Source organism: Lissotriton helveticus, chromosome 3_1, assembly GCF_964261635.1.
Source record: "Lissotriton helveticus chromosome 3_1, aLisHel1.1, whole genome shotgun sequence".
NCBI classification, from domain to species: Eukaryota; Metazoa; Chordata; class Amphibia; order Caudata; family Salamandridae; genus Lissotriton; species Lissotriton helveticus.
This window is the reverse complement of record NC_136061.1, coordinates 2,035,159,725-2,035,185,463: the sequence shown is the minus strand read 5'-3', so window position 1 is coordinate 2,035,185,463 and position 25,739 is coordinate 2,035,159,725. Positions and strand designations below refer to the sequence as shown.

At 45.1% G+C, this 25,739-nt stretch overlaps 1 protein-coding gene across 3 annotated transcripts in view; it reads right to left on the bottom strand.

The window, feature by feature from the left end:
• AKAP13 (A-kinase anchoring protein 13) overlaps window positions 1-25,739 on the bottom strand; it is a 759,080-nt gene that overhangs the window by 354,605 nt on the left and 378,736 nt on the right. For all 3 annotated transcript variants that reach the window (XM_078683158.1, XM_078683159.1, XM_078683160.1), the window contains one exon: window positions 17,530-17,704. In XM_078683158.1, the coding sequence (XP_078539284.1) occupies window positions 17,530-17,704 (175 nt within the window). The remainder of the gene's footprint in view (window positions 1-17,529; window positions 17,705-25,739) is intronic.

Genomic DNA, 25,739 nt, shown 5'->3' with positions numbered 1-25,739 from the left:
ACACTTTGTACAAATGAGATTGGGACTCATCCTTCCGAAGTCGAGAAAAATGTGCAACGCTGTGTTGAAGTTAATTTTTTTAATTAACAAAATGCAAATAATGTGGAGAGATTTCAAGTGATTCAGGAATGGGCGCCCTTGTAAAGAGAAAGTACGGCCGGCCTGGGCAGTGATAGGGGAGGAGGGAGGAGAAATGCGAGTCACGGCAGCAGCAGCCTTTGATGTGCCTGCCGGCCGGCCGTGAATAATTAGGGGGTGAGAAATGCGCTCGGAGGGCTGCCTTTGATGTGGTAATGCGAGGCAGGCAGGCAGGCGGCTGGTGGCATTGTGCACGCGCTTTTTAGGGCTTGCGCAAGCGCAATGACCTAAAAAGCACATGCACTTGAAGGAATCGCCAGTGGAATCGCCAGTGGATAAACACTGGATAAGCCCCTATAGAGCTTCGCCAGCTATGCGCTGAAGCGCATCAGCAGGCGAGCCCTAAACAACAATTGATGGATAGAATGCAGAACAATGTCATATATTCACCCCAGTACAGATATCTGGGCCTAAATCCAGGGTGCAGGGTCAAGACTGATTTGCATATGGCTGGCTCCAAACTAGAATGGCATGGTGAGCAAAAAAACGATCGATTTAGGCCCAGATCTCTGTACTGGGGTGAATGTATGACATTGTTCTGCATTCTGTCCATCAATTGTTCTTTTTGCCCTTGAGGAAGACTGTCACAACCCCCGGTGTTGACAATTGAGTGCTGGTGCCGAGCACCAGAAACCACTGGCTAAAATTAACCACTGAATGAGTGTCTCATTATTTTCCCTTCTGTCCTCATGATATTTTTTGCAAATAAAAACATGAAATTTTGTTAAACACACAGATGCTTCGAAAAGAAATGTCCTGGTGCCAAAAGCGAGTGTAGGATGATCCGAGAGGCGGGTCTGTTTTGAAATGACACCTACTCAAGGCCTTTATTGATGCGGTCGATGAAGCATCGCTATAGTTTATTATACTACACATGAAGGTTTTTGTACAGTGCACATTCTGAAGTGAATTATTTCAAGGTGCTCTCAAAGGAGGCAGAGGGAAGAACGGCAACTGCACATGGTCTCACAGTTTTGGACAAGATGGTAGGCTATGAATGAAACCAGAGTTTCTGGTTCAGGGCTCCACAAGTAGTGTTTGCGGTGCATCCAGCAAAAGCTTCTGACTGGCCTGGACATGCTATGCAAAAGCATTTAAAATATCTTCTGTATTTTTATAAGATAGGGCAGCAGCATTGGAATCACCCCTCTGCATAGAATAGGTGCGCCTTGGGCAGAAACAGTGTAAGTTTCACAACTTAAGAGGACAGGTACTGAGAGGGTAGCATGAACACACACCTTTTCCATCGCAGAACAGGTCAAATTTAGGCAGCAGCAGCACAAGCTTCACTTCCTCACAGAATAGGGACAGTATGGCAGTAACAAAGCAAGCTTCCCTCTCTCACAGACCATATACAGAAAAGGCATGAATGACATGTAGGTCACCGACAGATTTCTGAACTGGCTGCTTAAGTCACTGAGATAAATGTTTGAGCGGAGGAATTAGTGAATATGCAAGTTCTGACACCATTCTTGTTTAAGTGCTAACCCAAGTCAGCACCCTGAAAGTTCTGCTGCTGTTTGTGTTGATTCTTTGGTGTTCCATGTATTGAGAAATACCTGTTAAATCATAGGTCATTGTTATTTGGAGCTGCTAGGGAACTATGTTCTAGATAAACCGGTAGCAACCTCTTCGGAAAGGTTCTGAAGGCGTGATCTCACCAGGCGCTGTGCAATCTCTGGCTCGGTGCTGCACCAGTTCCAAATGTTGAGGGACGCCAGTGATGCAGAACTAATTCTACAATAAACTTGTACACTAACCATATGTCACATGCACTCCTTCTACTCTTCATATAAACCAACGTGCGTTCTCATACGTGTGTTTAATATTAATGTGTATTATACATCTCGCTGAAGCATTAGTATTATTTCATTAAAGAACTTGGATTTCCCAGTGTAAGTAAGCTTTAGGGGTAATGAAACTGCGATATCCTTCAGGTTTTTTTGTAAGCCAAGAAATGCTTTCTTATTATTGACAGTCACTTTGACATAGTTGGGAGGCAATTACAAATTACTTCACATACCTAAAAATATAGCGCACAATGTGTAATTCAATAATTACCTAAAACTTTGTAGCACAACGAATACCTATGATAATGTTCGTCGTAATTCAAGTCCTGGGACGCATTTTTAAAATAAAGTAGGGGAACAGAATCTATTGAATTAAAGAAATAGGGGCCCGCCGTGCCCTGCCGATCCCGCCCACTTCGACCACTGCATAAAACACTAATCATAACAGTGCGAGTCGTCAAACGACATAGGATGGACAGACGAGAAAAATGTGCCAATTGAGGTACAACATTCTAACGTCTAAAAAAGCCTTACCTGTCCCTCCTCTCCAAGGCGAGCAGGGTTTTTTTTCTGGTTTTTGGGTCCCCCAAAAAAAAAAGCCCCATGGACCCACCACGTCGTCACTAGAAGCCAAACACAATTATTTTAAAAAATCGCGCTATCTGCCGGCCGGGAAACCGGGAGACACCCGACCTTCCCGGAGTGCGCAAGGGGGGTGGGGGGGAGGATCGGGCTGCTGCAGCTGCGCAAGTGTATTTTTGGGCACAAACATGCCCGCGCATGCGCAGATCGTTTTCTTGTGAATTCCCCCTTAGAGAGAGGACCAGGGGGCGGGCCGCAGCCCCCGGGGTTACACAGGGCGACTGGGCGAGGAGTCATGGTGCCCCCCCAGCCAATCCGGGCGCAGGATTGGCTGGTCACTACATAGCCCGGTTACATAACCCCTGACGGATAGCACGGCCGACTTTGGTTCTGGGAAACCAGGTTCGAGCCTCTTATCGAACCATAAAAATGTATACATGACTTACTTTGGTGTTAAATAAATAGATATTTTAAAAAACAAATAAAAATGATGTTCCGACTAAGGTGTGAAATTGGTGTTGAATAAATACATGTTTTTAAAAACAATTAATATTAATCATGTATCATTGGTGCTGGAGTACAAGGTTCGAGACTGGTATTAAACACTGACAAGCTGTGTGCTAAGTTATATGGTCATAAAAATACATGAATGATGGATGCAGGATGGGTGGATGCATGAATGGATGCAGGATGGATGCAGGATGGGTGGATGGGTAGATGAATGAATGATGGATGCAGGGTGGATGGATGGGTGCATGAATGAATGATGGATGCAGGATGGGTGGATGGATGATGGATGGATGCAGGATGGATGCAGGGTGGATGGATGGGTGCATGAATGAATGATGGATGGATGGGTGGATGGATGCAGGAATGGATGCAGGATGTATGATGGATGGGTGGATGGATGGATGCATGAATGAATGGATGCTGGATGGGTGGATGAATGATGGATGGTGGATGGATGGGTGCATGAATGAATGATGGATGCAGGATGGATGGGTGGATGGGTGCATGAATGAATGATGGATGCAGGATGGATGCAGGGTGGATGGATGGGTGCATGAATGAATGATGGATGCAGGATGGGTGGATGGATGGATGATGGATGCAGGATGGATGCAGGGTGGATGGATGGGTGCATGAATGAATGATGGATGGATGGGTGGATGGATGCTGGATGGGTGGGTGGATGGATGCATGAATGAATGATGGATGCTGAATGGGTGGATGGATGGGTGGATGAATGAATGAATGATGGATGCAGGATGGATGGGTGGATGGATGGGTGCATGAATGAATGATGGATGCAGGATGGGTGGATGGATGGGTGCATGAATGAATGATGGATGCAGGATGGGTGGATGGATGGGTGGATGGGTGGACACATGAATGGATGCAGGATGAATGATGGGTGGATGAATGGATGGGTGGATGCATGAATGGATGGGTGGATGCATGAATGAATGATGGATGCAGGATGGGTGGCTGAATGAATGATGGATGCAGGATGGATGCAGGGTGGATGGATGGGTGCATGACTGAATGATGGATGCAGGATGGATGGATGGATGGGTGGATGCATGAATGGATGCAGGAATGGATGCAGGAATGGATGATGGATGGGTGGGTGGGTGGGTGGATGGATGCATGAATGAATGATGGGTGGATGGGTGGATAAATGAATGATGGATGCAGGGTGGATGGATGTGTGCATGAATGAATGATGGATGCAGGATGGGTGGATGGATGGGTGGACACATGAATGGATGCAGGATGGATGATGGATGGGTGGATGGATGCATGAATGAATGATGGATGGATGGATGGATGCAGGATGGATGGGTGGATGGATGGGTGGATGCATGAATGAATGAAAGATGGATGCAGGGTGGATGGATGGATGGATGGGTGGATGCATGAATGAATGATGGATGCAGGATGGATGGGTGAATGCATGAATGAATGATGGATGCTGGGTGGATGCATGAATGAATGATGGATGCAGGATGAATGCAGAATTGGTGGATGGGTGGGTGGGTGGATGGATGGATGGATGGGTGGATGCATGAATGATGTATGGATGGATGGATGCAAGGTGGTTCGGGCTCGCTCGCTGCGCTCGCTGCAATATGCAAATTAGTTTACGCCCCACCACTTTCAAATGTCACCAGCCGCCCCTGACCAGTGCCCCTGAGCTCCAAAGACCGCGACACTGCCGATGCCATCGATGTATCCGTGGGTCACACTTAATTAAATTGCAGGTAAGGACAGGCGAGTAAAGCAGTTCACGCTCACAGCTGAACATCTTTTACGGAGTGCAGTGCCACACAAAAGCAGCACCCTTGATCCATCTTCACAGCAGTACCGTCACCAAGCCCAAGGCGGCCTGCTTAGGTCAAAATCCGAAGTAATGGGGTCTATTTAAGTTACAATACAATGTTTATTCCGTAAAGACAATGTGAAACGTTTGTACACACCTTGAGGACAGCAATACGGAATTTGCTGGTACTAGGCTAATGTTTCCTCTTTGCTTTTATCGCCAAATAACAAGTAGCAGCAGGCAAAAACACCGCGTAACTTCCTGTGCTATTATTACTTTTAAAACCATCAATATATTTTCCACAGTACCTCGGCAAGGCAGGCTACTGTGATAAGCTAGAAAGTGCGTTGTTCAATAACTCCTACATTATCAAAGAACTTTGTTAATAGAGTAAAAAATAATTTAAGTGGCAATAAGATCTACCAGAATACTAAAGACGATTTTTTAAAATGTGTAACGAAAAATATAACAATATTAGGCAACAACCCAGAAAATCAAATAATAAAAGAATATTTAGCACTTACTCATTCTATACAGCCACATTGGTCGCAGAGCTGAGGGCACCTGTGCTCTCAAGGGCACTTGAAATACTGCATGTCACAACCGAGAGTAAAGCAATGCACAACAATGCGTCTCGGGAAAAAGAAAATGGGTGGAGGAATGAATCTGTGTTAGGTATAAACAGAGATGGCTCTGATAAGTAAAAGCAGCACGCACTTCGAAATACTCCTGTTTCAGTAAACAGAAATACTTCAGTAGGAAAGCAGTCTCGCGCATGCTGCGAGACTGCACAGTTCACACAACGCAGCTAAATCCTGTCGAATCTACAGATGCACATTTATGAACATCAAACACCTGGCAGCTCCTCTGTTATTTACTGTGAATAACCAGATTTAGACACAGTCACATTCAAACATACACCCTGACATGATCTAAGCACAGATTCAATAAGCTTCTCGGTCACTGTCCTGTAAGGACAATCGTGAATCAATGCTAAAACCATTAGATCTGCATGCGTGGTTTGATATTTTGACATCCAAGAAGCCGTACTGATAGATCCCTCTCTTACCAAACTTTTCATCTGATGCTCGCTTCAAAAAAGGGTCCACAGTCCACTTAATTACTACGATAGTATTACTGATAAGCGAGACCAATAATTTACTAATAACATACACAAATTACCGCCCCAGCTAATCATATGAGCTTTGCTTTTCAAGCATATGCTAAACAGCACCACAACAGCCGATTTGTGTATCACTTATTTTTCTTCTTTCATCTCCTATTTTACTATACTACTACTTTGACAATGAAATTACAAATGTGCAATAAAGGTCTGCAATCAATCGGGCAGCTCCTAACGCCAGGGACTAAAATACCGGTTAAATTAGGTCATCTTAAATAGTTTAGTATTTCACAAATTTCAAAACACGGGCATTGCCATTTCGTATCAAGGAATGCAGAAAAGCATTCAGAAGAGACCTACCGATTAGAGAGATACACAAGTACAGAATAAGCAGGAATGAAAAGTATTTAGAGCCATGTAATTTGTGCCAATTGAGAGAAACAAGTATTGGCTAGCTGCAAACACACTAAATCTTACAAAAAACGAGAGCGACCCATATGTCCTTGCGAACTGGGTAAATCTTACATAAAACAAGAGCGACCCATATGTCCTTGCGAACTGGGTATTGCTAATAAGCAGAGACAATGTTCACAAGGAACTCATTTTTCATAACAATTTAACAGTTATCACAGCAATTAAGGTATCCTGCTTGACTGAAACAGAGCAGACAGATATAGAATGAAGCCTTAGCTCAATAAGGCATACCAAAATTTTAACAGGATTAAGCTTTACAGCCCACAGGACAAAACGTTTTTGTCCTCACTTCAGCCGAAGTCAGTGCTATTTATTTTGCAGAACAGTTTTTAACATCCAAAAAGTCATAACAAGATTTTTTACTGTCTGTGTATTTACATTATGTACATTTTCACATTTGAAAGTGATTTGTGACCCCCAGTGAAGTAACCATAACCAAACCAGTGGAGTATACAAGGTGCAATTGAAAAACTTGTGGTGGTGGTTATTGATAGATTAAAGAGGAGCCAATTGGAGATGTAATACGATTTCTACGATTTTGTGCTCCTATGAACATTCGTGCTGCAGCCGTTGAGGGTGGCTCTCATGGGGGCTACGTGTGCTTTGGGTGCTCCAGTGAGTGTGGCATTACCATAGTCTAGTCTGGATAAAAAAAAGAGCTTGTGTTGCTGTTTTTAGGTCACAGGGTGGAAGGAAGGGCTTGATTTTGTTAAGGAGTTTTAGGCTGTAGAAGGAGCTCTTAACAGTTGGGCTTATGTGGGATCTTATGCGTAGTTTGGAGTCCATTGAGATCTCCGGAGACTTAGCTGAGTCTGATAGAGTAAGCTTGCAGTTTAGGGAATCCAGGTTGTTTATCCACTCTTGGATCTGTGTGTGGTGGTTCAGATTGGAGAAAGCTATAATTTCTGTTTTTACTTGTTTGAGGGGGCTGAGTGATAGCCAGCTTTGAACTTTTGAGAGTGTGGAGAATGTTGGAAAGAGAGGATATTTCTAGGTACAGCTGGGTGTCGTCAGCATATAGGTGGTACGAGATATTTGCTTGTTTTAGAATGGTGATGAGGGGTTTCATGTAAATGTTGAAGAGGACTGAGCCTTGTTGCATCCCTCGGGTTAAGGGCGAGATGTCGGACGTGGAGCTGTTGATTTTGACGAGTTGGAAACGGTTAAGTAGAAATGAAGAGAACCAATTTAGAACATTGCCATCAGTACTACCTGACAGTGTGTTATTTTGGTATGTCCACTAACCAGAATTGAGCAGAAGAAACTAACACAAATGAAACTGCACAACAACTCGTTACACTTTAATCAAGCACGGCCCCAGAAGACATTCCTTCAACTGTTTAGCTAATGAGCTGCAGAGATGCAACACTGGCTCTTAGCAGCTAACGAACATTAACTTCTCTAAGGAGAAACAAAAACATGTTCTATTGTTATTGTGGTTTGCACCCTGGTTTTAAAAGCAAAGCGCTGTCAGAAGGCCATCAAGATATCTGCAAAGATTATAGGAGGTATAAGCACCTATTTGGACTGTTGATTGGTCTTCTTTTGCAAGGACACAAACAAGGGTACATCTTAATATGAGACTAAGTTGAATGACTACTAGAGAGCAAGAGGCCATTGGCATGAGCTGGTTAGAACCATGTTGATCATTTTCCTTCTAGATATTAGCATTTCTCTGTAGCTCTTCCCCTTTCAATAGGCAAACATACTTTCTGGAACAGTTGTCCCAATAGATTTAAACCAAAAAAGGCAATACTATCATGAGTAAACACTATGACATGTGAATTGCACTGGGATCTGCAGAACCTGGGTAAGCGGTCTGCTCAAATGGAGTAACAAGTATCCCCTGGAAGTGTAGGACAGGGTAGGTGGTCATGACACCAAGTTACTTAGCAATTAACATGTAACACTCACTGCAGAGCGAACAGCATCTAGGTGCACCCATCCTTAGGCTGCTCTATCCCTTACAGGTTAAAAAGAGTAGCAAGCAATTTTGAGCATTTCAGAAAAGTTTCTTTACTTTCTAAAGATCATTAGCTATTAATTGCACACAGTTTTGCCGTTCATGAAGAACCATCTGCTGCATGTTGTCTCATACTCATTGAAGCTGAAAAGATAATGTTCATGTTGTGATAATGAGGCTTTGTTCTGTGTTTATTTTGTGATATTGCTGGAGATATAGCTAGGGCCTTGATTGTGGAAAGGGTTAAAAACCCGACAAATAACTGCAACTAAAATTAATTGTTACTGTTAGTCAGTGGTGATTTCTCATATTTGACAACCTATGCTTTCAGTGATTGATGACTAAGTGGTCTATCAGATATACTCAAAACCACTGGTACGGAGTGGTCTACTTCATGGGCAACACAAAATAAATGCAATTAACCTGCAGTGTATTAGGCTTCCTGTGTTTGCCACCATGCATTTTAATACCAACTTTCATTAGAGCCAAGTCAGTAGCCGTGTAAAGACCAGGTCTATTGTTGTTCATGTTTCCGAATTTGTTGATCACATCGAGAAGCATCTGCATGGACACTGGATAAAAGACTCCTGGAGTTGACAATATACTAATGCAGCTGTCTCTCACCTACCATGCATGCACTTCATTCTGAGATATAAGAAAGTAATTCTGTTAGGGGCAGTGCTTTCGTTGGCTATTCTAGCAAATGAGCCTGCTATTATACAGGATCGAAACTCATGTTGGCATTTGTGTGCAGTAGCCACATTTGTCCATTCTTCATGGCCTCAATCTGTGTGTTGAATCTCTAACTGATCCAAGGGCCCAAAATCGCAATTCAACGTATTTAACATAAGGAATTACAAGAGGTGACAACCACTATCTAGTTTAATAAACAAGACATTAATTTCATCACTACAGAAATACTGATCTTGTTACTCCATGCACCTTACCAATTATCTGATTTGAACCTCTAAATTTAGGAACCTAGAAGGTAGATTAATTGTGAAATATTCGAATATATTTGTGACAAATGTATCTTGTTTTGACCAAAGACTTGCTTGCAAATAATTGCCACCAAGTGTCCAAAACACAAAAAAAATGATGTACTCCCAGAAAAGATGTATTATGTTTTGTAAAATGGGATGAAATACATTTCTTTAACTTAAAGTGGAAAAATACATTTTTTGGACCACTGATGTGTATTTTCAGAGTTTTGAGTGAAATCTCCTACATGATCAAGAATGCAGCAGTCTCACAGAGCATGAGAACGCCATTATTGGTGGAAGTAAAGAAAATGCTATGAAAAAGAAGGCCCAATCAATGTGAAAGCCATCAAGGATAAAGAGCCAATAGATCTAATAAAGGAACTACTTGTAGTGGCAGGGGACATGCCCAGAAGTGCTTTGTTGTTGATGTCAATGGGCAACTGAAGCTCCTCCCTAATGCAACATCCATGTCCTCAGAAACCAGACCAACAAACATCTCTTCATTATGCTTCACAAGCAAGCGACTAGTACAAATATTATCACACAAAAACACCTCATAACTGCATAGAAACACACAAGCATTGGATAAGCAAAATGCTAAGAAACTTTCCTGCAAACTTCTATGGCGACCTCTTCAGTAGCAACAATGATAAATTAGGTGGGAAGTTGATTAGCTCGAACTATATAAAAAAAAAAAAAAATGGGTTCATCCTTGGGTGCCATTTAGAGATCACTAAGATGATGGCTTCTAGGCATTAGGGGAAAAAAACAGCATGCTGACGGAGACCAAGGCACAGCTGGGAGAGTACAGATACTACTGAATGTTACACGTGTGTAGGGCTGTAATGTATTTATTTGAAGCTTTATACAGTGCAGACTACGTCAAGTCGAGGTTAAATGGCAGAAATTTGGTCAATGTACACCATAAAAGTTTTGGTGTGTGTGGATATATATATATATATATATATATATATATATATATATATATATATATATATATATATATATATATATATATATATACTAACATTGCTTGGCTGTACAATCTTTGAGGGTAAACGGTAACTTAACCATTCCCAACTAGTCAAAATCAACAGCTCCATGTCCGACATTTCTCCCTCTTTTGTCAGGAATGCTGAAGTTGGCCTTGAAAGTGAAATATGTGCATTTTCCTCCCGTTAATATTGCAAGGAAAATACATTCCTTAAACTTAATTTGAGGCAGAGTCTACAGAAAAGGAATTTGGTATTAGCATAAAAGCGGCCTATGGGCACGGAAAATTCTGCTGTGAACCCCTTTTGTCTTTTTCAAAGATTTGTGCAGATTAATATACATTTAATAATAGAGCCATGTTGTTTAGTCGTAGCCATTTTATTTGCCAATATTATGCTTAGGCCCATGCTGTGTTCATGCTTCTGATGTGCGTAGCCTTCTTTTCTTGTTGACACTTGTAAAGAGGAGTCATAAATGAGGAGCTCAGCGTCTGAGAAATGTTTAGTATCTGTGTCTTTTCAAGATCTTCTTCGGCCTTCTCTTGAGAAAAGGCGAACCCCTGCTGAAACCCCCACTGTTAGCGGTTTACGTTTCTGACATGTGCACATTTTCCATGGCTGCTTATGAGTTGAAAATGTATGAAAACGATTAAACTGTGGGACGGGTTAGCATTGTTGTTCATTACCGCGGGCGGCAAACCACTGAGGGTTAATTTTTTATATTTTTGTTTCAATAAACATGTTTAGGCTACAAGTAGGCGCGAAGGCACGGATTTTCTTCCACAATGGTATTTTGTGCCACTCGGAGGTATGCGAATATCATCATATACTACTCTCTAACAATTCATGCTTTTTACCGTTCGGAGTGTAAAAACGGTGAAAACTGCAAACAAACATTCTTTCCAAAGTAATTTTAGAAATGCTGTAAAGGAAGTCTTATTTCCTGATCAACAAAATAAGTCTTCAAAAATCCTATCCAAAAGAATGTTTACATGCACAGTGTATGCTGCACCACACTTGCAGGATGCTTAGTGTTATGATTAAGGACATCTCCTTTCCGGAGTACACAAAGGGGAAAGGCACTCCAAGGTTTTCCATGATAAAACGTTCCACTTCCTTTAAAGACAACACTATCAAAGTTATTTTAACGACCTCATCTTACATTTTAACTTTGGGAAGTCTAAATAAAAAAAACACAATTGCCTCTATTCGGTCTGAGTTTAAATTAAAAAAATAGTTTTCTTTAGCTCAGGAATGGCTACCGAAAGACAATGACTAAAGCACACACCCGTAAACAGTGTTTTTGATAATTACATAAAAAATTGGCTTGGTTGATAACCGGGGACTAAATGCCATGTTCACTTTGGTTTTCTCAGTTGTATTGCAAATGGATTGGAAACGATGTTAAGTGCATATAAAAAGCTTTAATTACCCTGTACAAGATGTCACACTTTAAAAGTGCACACAAATTTCGAACAAGGTTGAAATCCTACGCTTTGATACAATCCTTCGCTACAATTTCGTTTATTGTACCCCATAAACAATATATGAAAACTAGGGTACACTGACAACATTAAAACGAATGGACAAAAGGGAATGAAAATGTAATATAAGACAAGGTCAAATAGCTAGCAAGTCCGTCTGCGCCCGTCCGTGCCTGGACCGCGCCCAGTGCTTGGACCTATGGGCCCCGCGAACGCCACAACGCCCGCCTCTGCTACGACCCCAGCACACTCCACGCGCTCAATGCCGGGCGATCACGCATCTGCTGCCTGGCTGCCTGGTAGCGCACCCAAGGACCCTTCTCCTGCCGGAACTGCAGCTTCACCAGCAGCCGGCCTGCTAACCCACCCACCGAAGAGCCCAACTTCCTCAGATGCATCCTGCTCAACACGCGCTCCGCCCGCAAGCATGCCGTCAAACTCTGGGACCTATTCGACACCAACGCCCCAGACGTTGCCTTCCTAACGGAGACCTGGCTGACCCCCTCCTCAGCACCTGACATCGCAATAGCCATCCCAGAAGGCTACAAGATCACCCACAAGGACTGCACCAACGGAGTAGGAGGAGGAATTGCCATCTTCCACAAAAACACTCTCAAAATCTCGACATACATCAACGACACCCTCAGCACCGCCGAACACCTGCACTTCCAGATCCTCACCAACCCAAACACCAACCTCGTCTACAGACCCCCTGGACCCCGACCGCAGTTCAGCGACTCCATCGCCGACTTCATCAGCACACACGCCCTTGCCTCCACGGACTAAATCCTCCTCAGGGACCTGAACTTCCACCTCGAGAACAACGACACCAACTCCACCACCCTGATCGCCAACCTCGGACAAGTTGTCAACACCCACCCACCCGCCGGCCACACGCTCGACCCCATCTTCTCAGCAAGCACCCACGTCTTTTTCAACCACACCACAGAACTCCATTGACCGACCACCGCTGCATCCACTTTGCCTTCCGGAAACCCACCACACACCACCGCACCCATCAGATGCCTCGCCGCCACTGGAGCAAAGTCACTGAGGACCAGCTAACCACCGGCCTCGCCCAAAGCCCACCCGCAGATCCCACCGACCCCAACGCCGCAGACTCAGACAATGGATCAACGACTACGCCAAAACCCTCGCCCGCTATAGAAACCCCCCAACACCTACACCAGCAAGAGAGCCAGCTGGTTCACCGAAGACCTACAGGCCTCCAAGCGAACCTGCCGAAAACTCGAAAAATACTGGATCTGCGAACGAACACCAGAAAGCTACACAGCCCACAAGAACGCCACCCGCAGACACCACCACCTCATCAAATCTGCCAAAAGGACCTCCTTCAAAGACCGCCTAGACAACAACGCACACAACAGCAAAGAGCTCTTCAGCATCGTGGAGGAACTCTCCAACCCCAGCTCGTACACCAACGACATCCCACCATCATAAGACCTATGTGACTCCTTGGCCACCTTCTTCCACCGCAAGATCACTGACATCCATGACAGCTTCGACGCCATCACCACTCCGGCAACCGCTGAGAACCCCGCTCCCACGACCACCACCCGCAACAACCGCTTGCTCGCCTGGACCAACATCACCGATGACGACACCATCAAAATCATGAACACCGTCCACTCCGGATCCCCGGAAGTCCCGTGCCCACACCACATCTTCAACAATGTCAGCAGCACCATCGCACCCCATCTCTGGAAAACCATCAACATCTCCTTCCAGACATCAACCTTCCCGGAGAGCTGGAAGCACGCAGAGATCAACGCCTTACTCAAGAAACCCAAGCTGACCCCAAGGACCTCAAGAACTTCCGACCCATCTCCCTGCTCCCGATCCCGGCGAAGGTCGTCCAAAAAACAGTCAACAAACAACTGACCAGCTTTCTCGAAGAGAACAACATCCCGGACCCGTCCCAGTCCGGGATCCGCAGCAACCACAGCACCGAAACTGCCCTCATCGACACTGCTTGACAACGGAGAAACCACGGCCCTCATCCACCTGGACCGGTCAGCCACCTTTGACACGGTCTGCCACCGCACACTAAGGACACGTCTCCACGACGCCGGATCCAAGAGAAGGCCCTGGACTGGACCACCTTCTTCCTCACTGGCAGAACGCAGAGCGTCCGCCTCCCACCCTAACGCTCCAAAGCTATGAGATCATCTGCGGCGTACCCCAAAGCTCATCCCTCAGCCCAACGTTGTTCAACGTTTGCACCGCTCGCCCACGTCGCACGACCTCAACATGATTTCCTATGCCAACGACACCCAGCTGATCCTCTCCCTCACCAAAGACCCCCACACCGCCAAAACCAAACTCCACAAAGGAATGAAGGCCATCGCCAACTGGATGAAAAACAGCTGACTGAAGCGGAACTCGGACAAGACGGAGGTCCTCATCCTCTGATCCACCCCCTCAGCCTGGGACGACTTCTGGTGGCCGACTGCACTAGGAGCACCCCCTACACCCACCGACCACACACGCAACCTAGGGGTCACCCTCGACTCCACCCCTCCATGACGAAGAAGGTCAACGCCGTCTCCTCCTCCTGCTTCAACACCCTCCGCATGCTTCGCAGGATCTTCAAGTGGATCCCCACCGAAACTTGAAGGGCGGTCACCCAGGCCCTCGTCAGCAGTAGACTGGACTACGGAAACGCACTCTACGCAGGAGCCCTGGGCAAACTCCTGAAATGGCTGCAACGCATCATGAACGCCTCCGCACGCCTGATCCTCGACATACCCCGCCGCAGCCACATCACACCCCACTGGAGAGACCAGCACTGGCTCCCCATCAACAAGAGGATAACCTTCAAGCTCCTCACCCACGCACACAAGGCACTCCACGACACCGGACCAGCGTACCTCAACAGCCGTCTCAGCCTCTACACCCCCACCCATCCGCCTGCGGCAGACCGAAGACCTCATAACCTTCAGGAGACTCCTCAAGACCTGGCACTTGGAACAGTAGAAGAGTCCCCCCCCAGCCCCTTGAGACCCTCACGGGCATGTAGTGCGCTTTATGATTGATTGATTGAGCTACTCTCAAACAAGCTTCAGCAATATATCAGCGGGGAGAGCTTGAATCCGAGAGAGAGAGAGAGACTTTCCACATCAAGACCAGGATGTCGGAGTACTCTCAGAATGTAAAGAGAGACAACTACTTTTAAGAGAATTTTTTGGGCCTACTAATAGGTGGCAGGATTTACGATAGGGTGGGAGAAGCAGAAACCTAGGATGAAGAAGTATTTCAAATGCTTACTTTTAATAGTTACCTTCTCCAGAATTATTCATTTTAGCCATCACATTAAACATATGGAGACTGAAGAGGCATTCCTATCTGGGTCTCTGAATACACCATTTGGCTGGGACAGGAAGAATATAAACACAGTAACTTACCTTATAGAAACCTTTCTCCATTACTTATCATTGAGAAAACTCACAATGAATGGAGCAAATGACGAAGGCTAATTCTAAGGAAAAAGTATCATCTAGAAAAACAGACCCAACATATTTCAGTCGATCAACAGTAATTGCCAATAAGGACATAATTTTCAAAGTCTGAAGCAAGCTAACCATTGCACTGTATTTTACTTCTAGCTCTGCCATGACGTGGATATGATCTCTTCACTTATGTTTTGCCATTTGTTTATTTTTTTCCTTTGCTGTTAAAGTGTGTTCCACTACTGACGCGATCGCGTCTCAATAGGGAGTATGTGGGTCATCTTATCTTCCCGGATTGCCCGGTATAGGTGCGAAATCAGCCGACGTCCCTGGGCCATGTACAGCATTATTTGCAGTACATTTGTGACAGGGGGTTCTTCCGGGAACGAGAACCATAGTTCCTGGGCTACTTGGGATATCTTCCTATACTGCAGAAACTGCCAGTTTCCCAGATCAAAAGTGGTCTCTGCACTTTCTCACGCGATGTATTGTTTATTTTCGTTAGGCATCTACCTTCTATGCATCTACAGACTGACATAGAATCTGTAATTTTAGAGAAGGGTTGTATCACCCATAGTGGCATACCTGGGGCATATGGCGCTCGACCTAGCACCTTTCTAACAGTGTGTTCGCAAACCTTTGCTACGTGACGGATTATGTAGGGGGCACCCTGGTCCCGAACATCAAGAGCTCGGAGAGTGAGCCTCCTGGGAAGTTTCCCACCAGCGGTCTCTTCTCGCAGTTCTCGGCTTCATCTAGCCAGTGGACTGCATGCTGTAACTGAGAGGCCATATAATAGAATTCAAAAGACGGTACCTCCAATCCCCACTTCTGCCATGTTCTCAGGAGTGTGCTCAGGCTAACCCATTTGTGCTTAGAGCCCCATAACAGTTCTACCAGCAAGCTATCTAATGTTTTAAAGAAGTACTCACGGATTCTATAGAGTGAGTGCTGCATCGCATATAGGCATCAGGGCAGGATCATAATTTTTATTATAGCAATCCTTCCCATAAGGGACAGAGGTAGTTTGCGCCAGAAATGCAACAAACCCTGTATTCTCTTCGTCACCTTCCCTATGTTAATCTTCAAGTACCTCTCAGTCGTATCTGCCAGTTTAATTCCCAAATATCTGGGCTCGTCCTCCACCAATTGGAGTCCCACCCTCGGTAGCAACTCACGCGGCTTTAAGGCCAACCGTCCAACCAGGAGTAATTTCACTTTGCTGGGGTTTGGTTTTAATCCTGAACCATCGCAGAACCCTGCAATGTATCTAGTAGTATAGGAATCGCTTCAGCGGGCTGCTCCATGTACACTAGAGTATCGTCCGCGTACATCGAAACCACATGATTAGTATCGCCCAATGAAATCCCCCACACACTCGGCTTCTCCCTCAGTGTCACTGCTAATGGTTCTATCGCTGCTGCAAATAGAAGCGGAATCCGTGTCTAGGCTCTTGATACTCCTCATTCGTATTCTGGCATGGGGGCAGTGTAAAGCAATTGCATCCATTTACGGAACTCCACTCCTACTACACCCATTACTTGCAGCACCTCCCATATGTAGGACCAGTTCACTGAATGAAAATATTGTTCTATGTCCAACAAGGTCAAAGCATGGTCGTCCCGGTCCAGAGAAGGGGAGTGCCATATGTGAGCCAGTCCCTGCAGGTTATGGGAGGTACTACGTTTGGGGATAACCCACGTCTGGTTAGGATGTATTAGGTACGGCATATGTGGCAAGAGCCGACCCACCAATATTCAGCTCATGATTTTTATATCTATATTTAACAGGGAGATAGGTTGGTACAAACTTGATAATTGGGGGTCTCTGTCTACCTTGGAGGCCATGACCACCAGAGCCTCTCTCATAGAGGCTGGTAGAGTCTGCATCTTAAGGGCTTCATTACATACCATGTGTTGCAATTTATTTGTAAGTTAAAACATTATCTAGTAACACAATGATGCTCATGTTTCCTAAGGTAACCAAAGTCACATCACATTCCAGAAAGTGAAATATTTTAGTCAAGCTGCTTGTAAATGCTAATTTTTAGGGACTTCAAAAGTACACTGTAGTAAATAATCACAAATATATGCTCATTGCAGACATGTTTGAAATACTGAGGACTAAAACCCAAATGTTTTCAAACACTCTTAAAGTAAGCATGTTTTGATAGTCACAGACAGTCTTACAGAAGTTAGTGGACTTACTGGAGCATAGGTAAGCATCTTTACATGTGACGGTTTTAATACAGTGGAGGCAATTCATTGGACCCACAATTGGGGTGGTGGTGAAATGGTGCCCATTTAATGTCTTCTTATCTTTTTCTTTCTCCTTAGTATCCTTCTCTTTTTCCTTAGCCTTGTCTTTGTCCTTTTCTTTTTCCTTTTGAAGAAAAGCAAATAATTAAAAACTTCGAAAAGAGTTGAGTCCACAGTATTAAATAGAAAAGGAAAATTGTTATCTTGCTGAATTGAGGCCTTAAACAAAGACTCACACCATGATAAAGACATCTCACTGAAACTATTTTCTATATATGTCTGAAAGATGATTCTTAAAGGAACATGTTACTTACCTTGCAAGCATCTGTTCATGGCACACTGTTGCACGCAAACGGAGCGCCTTTTCCCCATCATAGGCTGCGATTTATACATTTTTAAATATCTCCACAAATTCTACTGCACACCACTACAGTTACACAAAATGGGGCTTCGGGACATCTCGACCTACAGCCACTGCTCAGCAGAGGGTGCCACGTTTCTTTATTAGGCCTGGGAGTGCCTGAGGATGGCGGAAATCTGGGGGAAGGTAAGTGATACAATTAGCTGCATCGCGGAGGCCCACCTGTCACCGCACCCTGTGAATTGCCTGCTAGGATATGTCGAGGAGATACACGTTGCATATTGCCGGCTGTCAGCGATGCTACTGTTACTGGCAAACAGCAGGGTTGCAATGCATTGGGGCCGGAGAAGTCTGCACCCACACATGCCGGGAGGAGCTCAACGCGTATTAGGATCTCATGCAAGCAAGATCCAGACCATTAGACAGATGGGCGCCCTTGGCCACGCATCTCAGAAATAGAGCTGATGACGTAACGGTTGCGCTTGAGTAGGCTGCGGGGATGCACATGTACCCAGGGTATGGGAGGAAGCAGGATAGCAGGGAGGGTCTTGCATATCAATGTCCTAAAGTACAACGATGCTGGGGAGGGGGCTCCTGTTGTTTTTTAATTGCCTCTCTGTATTGACATGCTCTCTAATATGTAATGACGGCCTACTTGTGCTGCTGAATCAGTATTCTAAGCCCTTAATTGGTATCCAATAAAGTAAAACATTGTTTTAAAAGCATCTGTTTATGGCATGCAGTGCTGTAGATTCACATGATATGCATACTCCTTCCACCTAGTGCTGGGCTCGGACGTGTACAACTTGTTTTTCTTTGAAGAAGTCTTTTGAGTCACAAGGTATATTGACTCCTCCCCTAACTGATAATGTGCATGAACTAGTGTTGTAAATTAGGTAAGGAAACTGGAAGTTATGCCAGTGGTTCTTTGACATTTACTTAAGTGACAAGTTTGCCAGAGAGAAGCATGCTGTGGTGACGATGACAGATACTACTCTTGCTATTTTCTTCTGCATTTGGAGCTTTGAAAACTAGGTACCTAGTGGCTGGTTTTGTGTATACACACCAACGAGATGGCTGTTATACATTACTTTAGCCATCACTCTATACTTCCACAGCTTCCAACCTTAGCCAATTGCTAGCAACAGAACCTCATGCTGAAACCTATTGGGGCTCCAATGATACTTGGTGTCATGTTAGATAGCTACTAGATTAGTAAGAGAAGTACAAAGGTGCTTCATTAACTGTTCCCATAAGAGGAATTCCTGGTTACTTACCAGTAATCTTCATTATTACGAGTCCAAGTCTTCCCCGATACAAACCTTTACCTGCGAGATTGAACTTCCACTCTGCAGAACCTGTTCCCTAGCTGACGTCAAAAACTTCCTCCCAATATTGCTGCCATTACCCATGAGGCAGTAGAAAAGGGAGTAAATACTACCTCACATCCTGTCAATTTTCAAGCAGCATAAAACAAGATGACATAATCAATCCCACTCTCTGGGGAAAGGGGAGAGGGAGGGCGAGAATACATGACTGCATCAAGAAGATTTTGGCTCAGAGTAATGACGATTACCGGTAAGTAACCAGGCATTACCTCCTCCTCTATTTTCCCCTCTACAGTCCTTACCCGCGAGAGAACAAGCAAGCAAAAATGGTTTGTTTATAACTATAAACATCAAAATCTCAAAGATGCAGGTAAAATCTTTAATAATAATACCTTTGTCATAAGCTTGTAGAAACTTCAATGTTTAGTATTAAATCTTTTTTATTGACAGAATAAAAGCAGTGGACAAGTCAAGTCGCCTACAACTTCAATGTTAAAACAGATGACAAAACACAATTACCAAAAGAAGTAGAAAAGACTTGCCCCAACTGAACCCTGTAATGGTGGAGGAAAATGTGAGGGGATTGCCATGTTGCGGCAAAACAGATGTCTCTCAAAGAACCACCCTAAAGGAAGCCAAGGAGGCGGACAACCCTCTAAGTTGATCTACCTTCAATGACAACAGGGAGAGGACTATGGGGCAACAAAATATGGTGGACTTGATCTGTCTAGATAAGGTTGATGTTGAAGGATGTGATCCTCTATTAGGTCAGCTAAAGGTAATGAATAGAGCATCTACCTTTCGAAATAGAGCAGTTCGGACAAATAGATGGAAAGTGCTCTAAGCAAATTCAAAGCATTAAGAACCTCCTCCTCAGCCGAGGAAGGCTCTGGAAAGAATACTGGAAGAACAATATCCTAGGAAGAATGAAAACAGGATGGAAGTTTAGGCAAAAAAGTAGAGCTGAGGAGCAGAACCACTTTTTCAGAAAAATATACAAATATAAGGGGATACTGACAACAAAACACCCAGATCACTTGCTTTGGCCCCTGAGCAGATAAGGACCAAAAGCACCACTTTTTGTGTTAGTAACTTTAAACACACTGACTCTAGAGGTTCAAATGGAGAAAGAGTAAGAGCTAGTAAAACTAAAGTGAGAGCTCAGGGTGGTACACCAGGGTTGTAGAAAATGCCTCTCAATGGGTGTGAAGCCAATGGAGCAATTTTGGATTGCCGCCCAATGAGCCCAAATAGTGGATATTGACTAACCCAAACGAAAAACATCTTGCAGGAAATCCAGAATTTTAACACAGTTGCGAAGCCTCTAAACCCTTGTCTAGGCACACATTTTCAAAATTCAACCAATGGCGACTATATTACTTTCTTGTTGCAGGTTTACGAGATTGCGGAATGGAAGCGGCCACTTCCAAGGCACACCCATTAGATAACAAGTGCTCCCCGCTCAGCCGCTAAACCCCTCAACTCAGATGATAAAGAGGCCTGGGACAGCTGTGGTTGACTCAGTGGGGATGATTGAAGTGGGAAAAACATGAGGGTTTTATAGCCATCATTGCCAAAAATGGAAACCACTGCCTCAGAACCCACTTTGGCACAACTAGTAGGAACTGAGCCTGACCCTCCCTGATCTTCTGTAATATTGAGTGGGACCTGGGGAAAACAATAAAGTAGACCCTGAGACCGCTTCACTGAGAATGCGTTCCCTGCCTTGCTTCTGCTGGAAATTAGAGAGCAGAAGCAAGGCAGTAGAGCATTATCTTTAGACGCAAATAAGTCTAGCCATGGGTGACTAACCTAGAACAAATTTCCTGATACACTGTGTTCTATAAACAGAGAGACACTGTTGAGGGGAATCTCCTGCTCAACTGGTCTGCAGGCCCATTCTCTCTCCCCAGAAGATACACTGCCTTAAGAGATAGAGGATTGGCCTCCGCCCAGGAGCAAATTTCTCTGGCCAGGTGTTAAAGGGGAGCAACCATTCCTCCCTGACTATTTATACACACCATCACCAGCTGGTTGTCTGAATGAATGCACTGTTTGACGACTGATCTGAGGATTAAAGACAACTGGAGCCTTCCCGACTACAGTTAGCTTCCTCAAATTAGAGGAACAATAGGCCTCTTTCGTGACCAACTGTAGAGGATCCCAACACTGCCCACACCAGTTTGCTGGCATCTGTTGATATAACTATTGAGCTATTGAGGTGGGGATGCGGGGGCAGGGTCTGACATAACTGATGCCCTTTGGCCAAATTTCAACAGATCGAGACACCATTGAAGATCCTCCCAAACCAGTGGTGTGACAGGAATCCGTGCTTCGTAGTTCTCAGAGAGATGATCCCAATGGCACAACATATGATACAACCAAGGGTACAGATAAAGACGGCTCCAGGGGATTATGGGTAATGTTGAAGATAGGTCCCCCTGATGCTGCAACCAGTCATGCTGAGGCTTGAGACCTTCGCAGTAAGTCCTGGAGATGAGAAACCAGTCTCTGGACTATGTCGTGAGAGAGGAGTATTGCACCCTTGTGCAACCAAAACAGAGTCTCTATGAAGTGCAGGAGCTGGACTGGCTGGAGGTGAGACTTCTCGGTCATTCATCAAGCTAGGAGTATACTTGGATTCCTCGACAATGAGGAATACCCACCAACGGAGCCAAGAGCTTTGTGAAGACTCGCGGAGCTAAAGTAAGGCCAAAATGGAGGACCTGATATTGAAAATGTTGGAGGCGTACAGTAAACCAAAGGTATGTCTGGTGGGCAGGAAAAATGGGAAGGTGTAAGTAAGCATCCTTCATGTACAGGGATATCAGGAAACATCTTTGTGCCAGAAGTGTAAACATATGCTGAAGCACTGTTATCTTGAAGGATTGATACACTGGGAATCTGTTGAGTCTCTTCAGCTCCAGCACAGGACGAAAGTCACCCGAGGATTTTTGCACTAGAAATAGAATGGAATAAAAACCTGTCATGTTCTTGAGTTGGAACCAGATACAACACATTCTTAGCTAACAGGGCTTGCACTCCTTCGCAGGTCGTGAGGAAGAGGGGCAAAATTGCTGGAAATTATCTGAGGGGCTGGCTTGCCAACTCCAAACGATAAACTTAGGACACCAAATTGACTGCCCATAGAACTGCCACAGTCTGAGTCCAGCAATACTTGAAAAGGGACAGCCGGCCACCCACTAGCAGCTGATGCTGGTCGTCATGGGTTTAATAGACCAGGGACGACTGAGCATCCAGCTGATTTGGACCAGAATTTTTGAGGTTCGGGCCCCCGGCCATGACCTCTATCTCGAAAGGGCTGTAAAACACTTTTTCCAGCTGCTTATGGTAAAACACTTTTGCAGCCAATACCTCATCTTTCAGGATATAATTTCACTAGAGTGAGCACCTTTTTATTTTTCACAGTGTTCTTTTATCATGTCCTCCAACTGTTGGCCAAAGAGTGAACAACCATCAAAAGGCAATTCAAGGACCGCATCCATAGGTGCAGTCCTGCCACTGTCCCAGATGCAGCCGCTGAAGTACACACATTGTCAAATGAAAAATCCAAGAGTAAAACAGACTTGTTGCTCCAACAAACTCAGGGGTGAAGAACAGTCAGAACCATCTGCCATAAGGGACACCAAAGGCTAAAAAATTCTTAAGGAGGGACTGTACTGTATATGCAGTATAAGTATTAACTCCCAAAGGGGAATTTGAGGATGCATAAACTGTTTTCACAGCACCCTACATATTTTGATCAATCGAGCCTGGAGGTGAAGCATCCTCAGGCACAACTGGGCCTCTGTTGATAGCTCTGCCATAAGGTTGTCCCCCTTGGCAACTGCAGGGAAGGCCTCTGCAAATTTATCGATCGAGTAGCGTCTGGTCAAAAAACTAGAGAAAGAAGCCTTGTCCACATCCCTCCATTCATGATCAACAACGGCTTAACGGCCACAGGCAGCAGAAGGGAATCAGGCTCAGGGCGCATATACTGGGAATGGTAATCCTCTTTCCCCATCACAGCTTCGGAGACCGACAGTCCAATGTTATCTCTCCGATGCTGGAACAACTCACAGAACTTCTCTCCCAGAATAAACTTAGCCCTTCCATATCAGAATCAGCCAACTCAGAAAGGTGAGGCATTTTAGCAGGTGGAGGGCCTTCTCTACCCCATACATTTGTCTCTGTGTCTCTTTCAATCAGAGCTTCAATTGCAGCAAGAGATGGCGCACCTGAAAAGTGACCCAGGGCTTATTTTACTATCTCCTCCATGCTTTCTGTCTGTATTTAAATGCGTGTTGAAACCAAATGCATTTCATGTATGTGGTCAGTTTCTAAGCAACCGAATTCTTGCGAGAATGCTCGTAACTATCTTTCTGCGCTGAGTGAGGCTTTGAGCAAATAATTTGGGCATAGGGGTGGGTAAACAATATTATGCACTCGCACTGAGAGGGAATCATGTCCCAAACCTTACCTACCAACCAAGCTGCTGGACCAAGCTCAGGCCGGGGAATGCCATCCGTATGTGTCCCACTCGCTAATTAGAGGCGTTAAGGGTAAAAACACAAACAATAAAGTCTGCTGGAGCAAGCCTTTCTGCAAACAAAAAAAAGGCAAGTAACTTGTTCATCTGAAAGAGCCTATTAGTTTGGATTCCTCACCTTAGAATAAATACCCCAGCAACCAACCCGGAGGTGGGTCTGCGAACTAAGTTCACACCAGAAAGTCCTGGAGAACTAAACGGCCAAAGAAGCAGTCTCTCCAGACTTGGCTGTCCAGGCAGAAATATTTGGTGAATGTGTGCAATGAAGCCCACATGGCTGCCTCACAGATGTCATGAAGGGGAACTCCACGTCCCAAAGCAGTAGTGACTGCCGTCGCCCTGATGGAATGGGCGCGCAGCCCTGCTGGAGGTTCCTCATTCACTAAGGAATAACAGATTTTGATGCAAAGAACAACCCATCGAGAGATGGTCTGCTTTTGCACGGCACAACCTTTCTTGGCGCCCACGTTGCCAACAAAGAGCTGGTCATCCACCCGGAATTGTTTTGTACGATCCAGATAGAATGAATTCCCACATTTTGGATCCAGGCGGTGGAGCCTCTCTTCCTCTTTAGAAGGATGCGGGAAGAAGATGGGCAAAGTGATGGTCTGTCTGATATGGAAAGGGGTAACCCATTTAGGAAGACAAAAAGGCCTAGTAACCTTGTATGGATGAACAGCCAGGTAAGGAGGCTTGGAGGAAAGCCTGAAGCTCACTCACCCTGCGAGCATACCAAAAAGGCAGTTTTGAGTGTCATAAGTCTAAGAAGACAGTTATACAGCTGCTCAAAAGAAGCGCACATAAGATAGGTCAGAGCCAAGTTCAAGTCCCACTGGGGCATTTAAAATGAATAGGAGGAAACAAGTGACTAATGCCCTTAAGGAAAGGATTTACAATAGGGGACTTGAAAAGAAAAGGTTGATCTGGAAGGCATAGAAAGGCTGAAATGGCCGAGAGTGCCCAGAGAACAGCCCTGATGGGCCAAGGGAAGAATGAAGATGAGAACCTTTGAAAGAGGGGCAGAAAGGAGATCCACAGCCTTTGCTGTGCACCATGCCACAAATTTATTCCATCTACAGGCATATACCGCTTTGGTGGAGAGACGCCTGGCTGCCATGAGAACCTTACAGACTTCGGGAGGAAGTTCGAAAGCTGTCAACTGTTGCCACTCAATCTCCACGCAAAGAGATGGAGGATGGACAGGTTCTGGTGGCGAACCGTCCCCTGCTGCTGTGACAGAAGATCCTCTCGAAAGGGCAGTCTGATCGGATGATCGATGGCCATGTTCAAGAGCTTGGGGTACCAGACTCTTCGTGCACAGTATGGAGCCCGGTCACGATTGATCTTTTCAGCACTCTGGGCAAAAGTGTTATATACGGAAAGGCGTATAGAAGACCAGAACTCCACTTGCAAAGAAAAAAGTCAACTAGCGAGTGCCGCCTTGCAAATTCCAACAAGCAGAACTGATGACATTGCGCGTGCTTTTCGGTGGCCAATAGATCTTAACAAGGCTCTCCCAACTGCTGAAAGAGACCTTGTACCACGTCCGAGTGAAGGCGCCATTCGTGTTCCATCATGCACCGGCTGGCTGAGATTGTCCGCCCTAGTGTTCACAGAATCTGTCAGGTGTTGAACCACCAGGGACATGCCTTGATGTTCCAGCCACGTCCAAAGGTGAAGAGCCTCTTGACATAGGGTCCACGACCCCACTCCACCCTATTTGTTGCAGTACCACATGGAGGTGGTGTTGTCCGAGAACACCTGCACCGCTCTGCCTTTGACAGAAGGAATGAATGCCTGCAGTGCAAGACGAATTTCCCGAAGCTCGAGAAGGTTGATGTGGAGCCTGTGAGCTCTGCCTACCCCATGTGGCAGCCCCATTCCAGAAGTGAGGCATCGGTCACCACTGTGAACTCTGGTT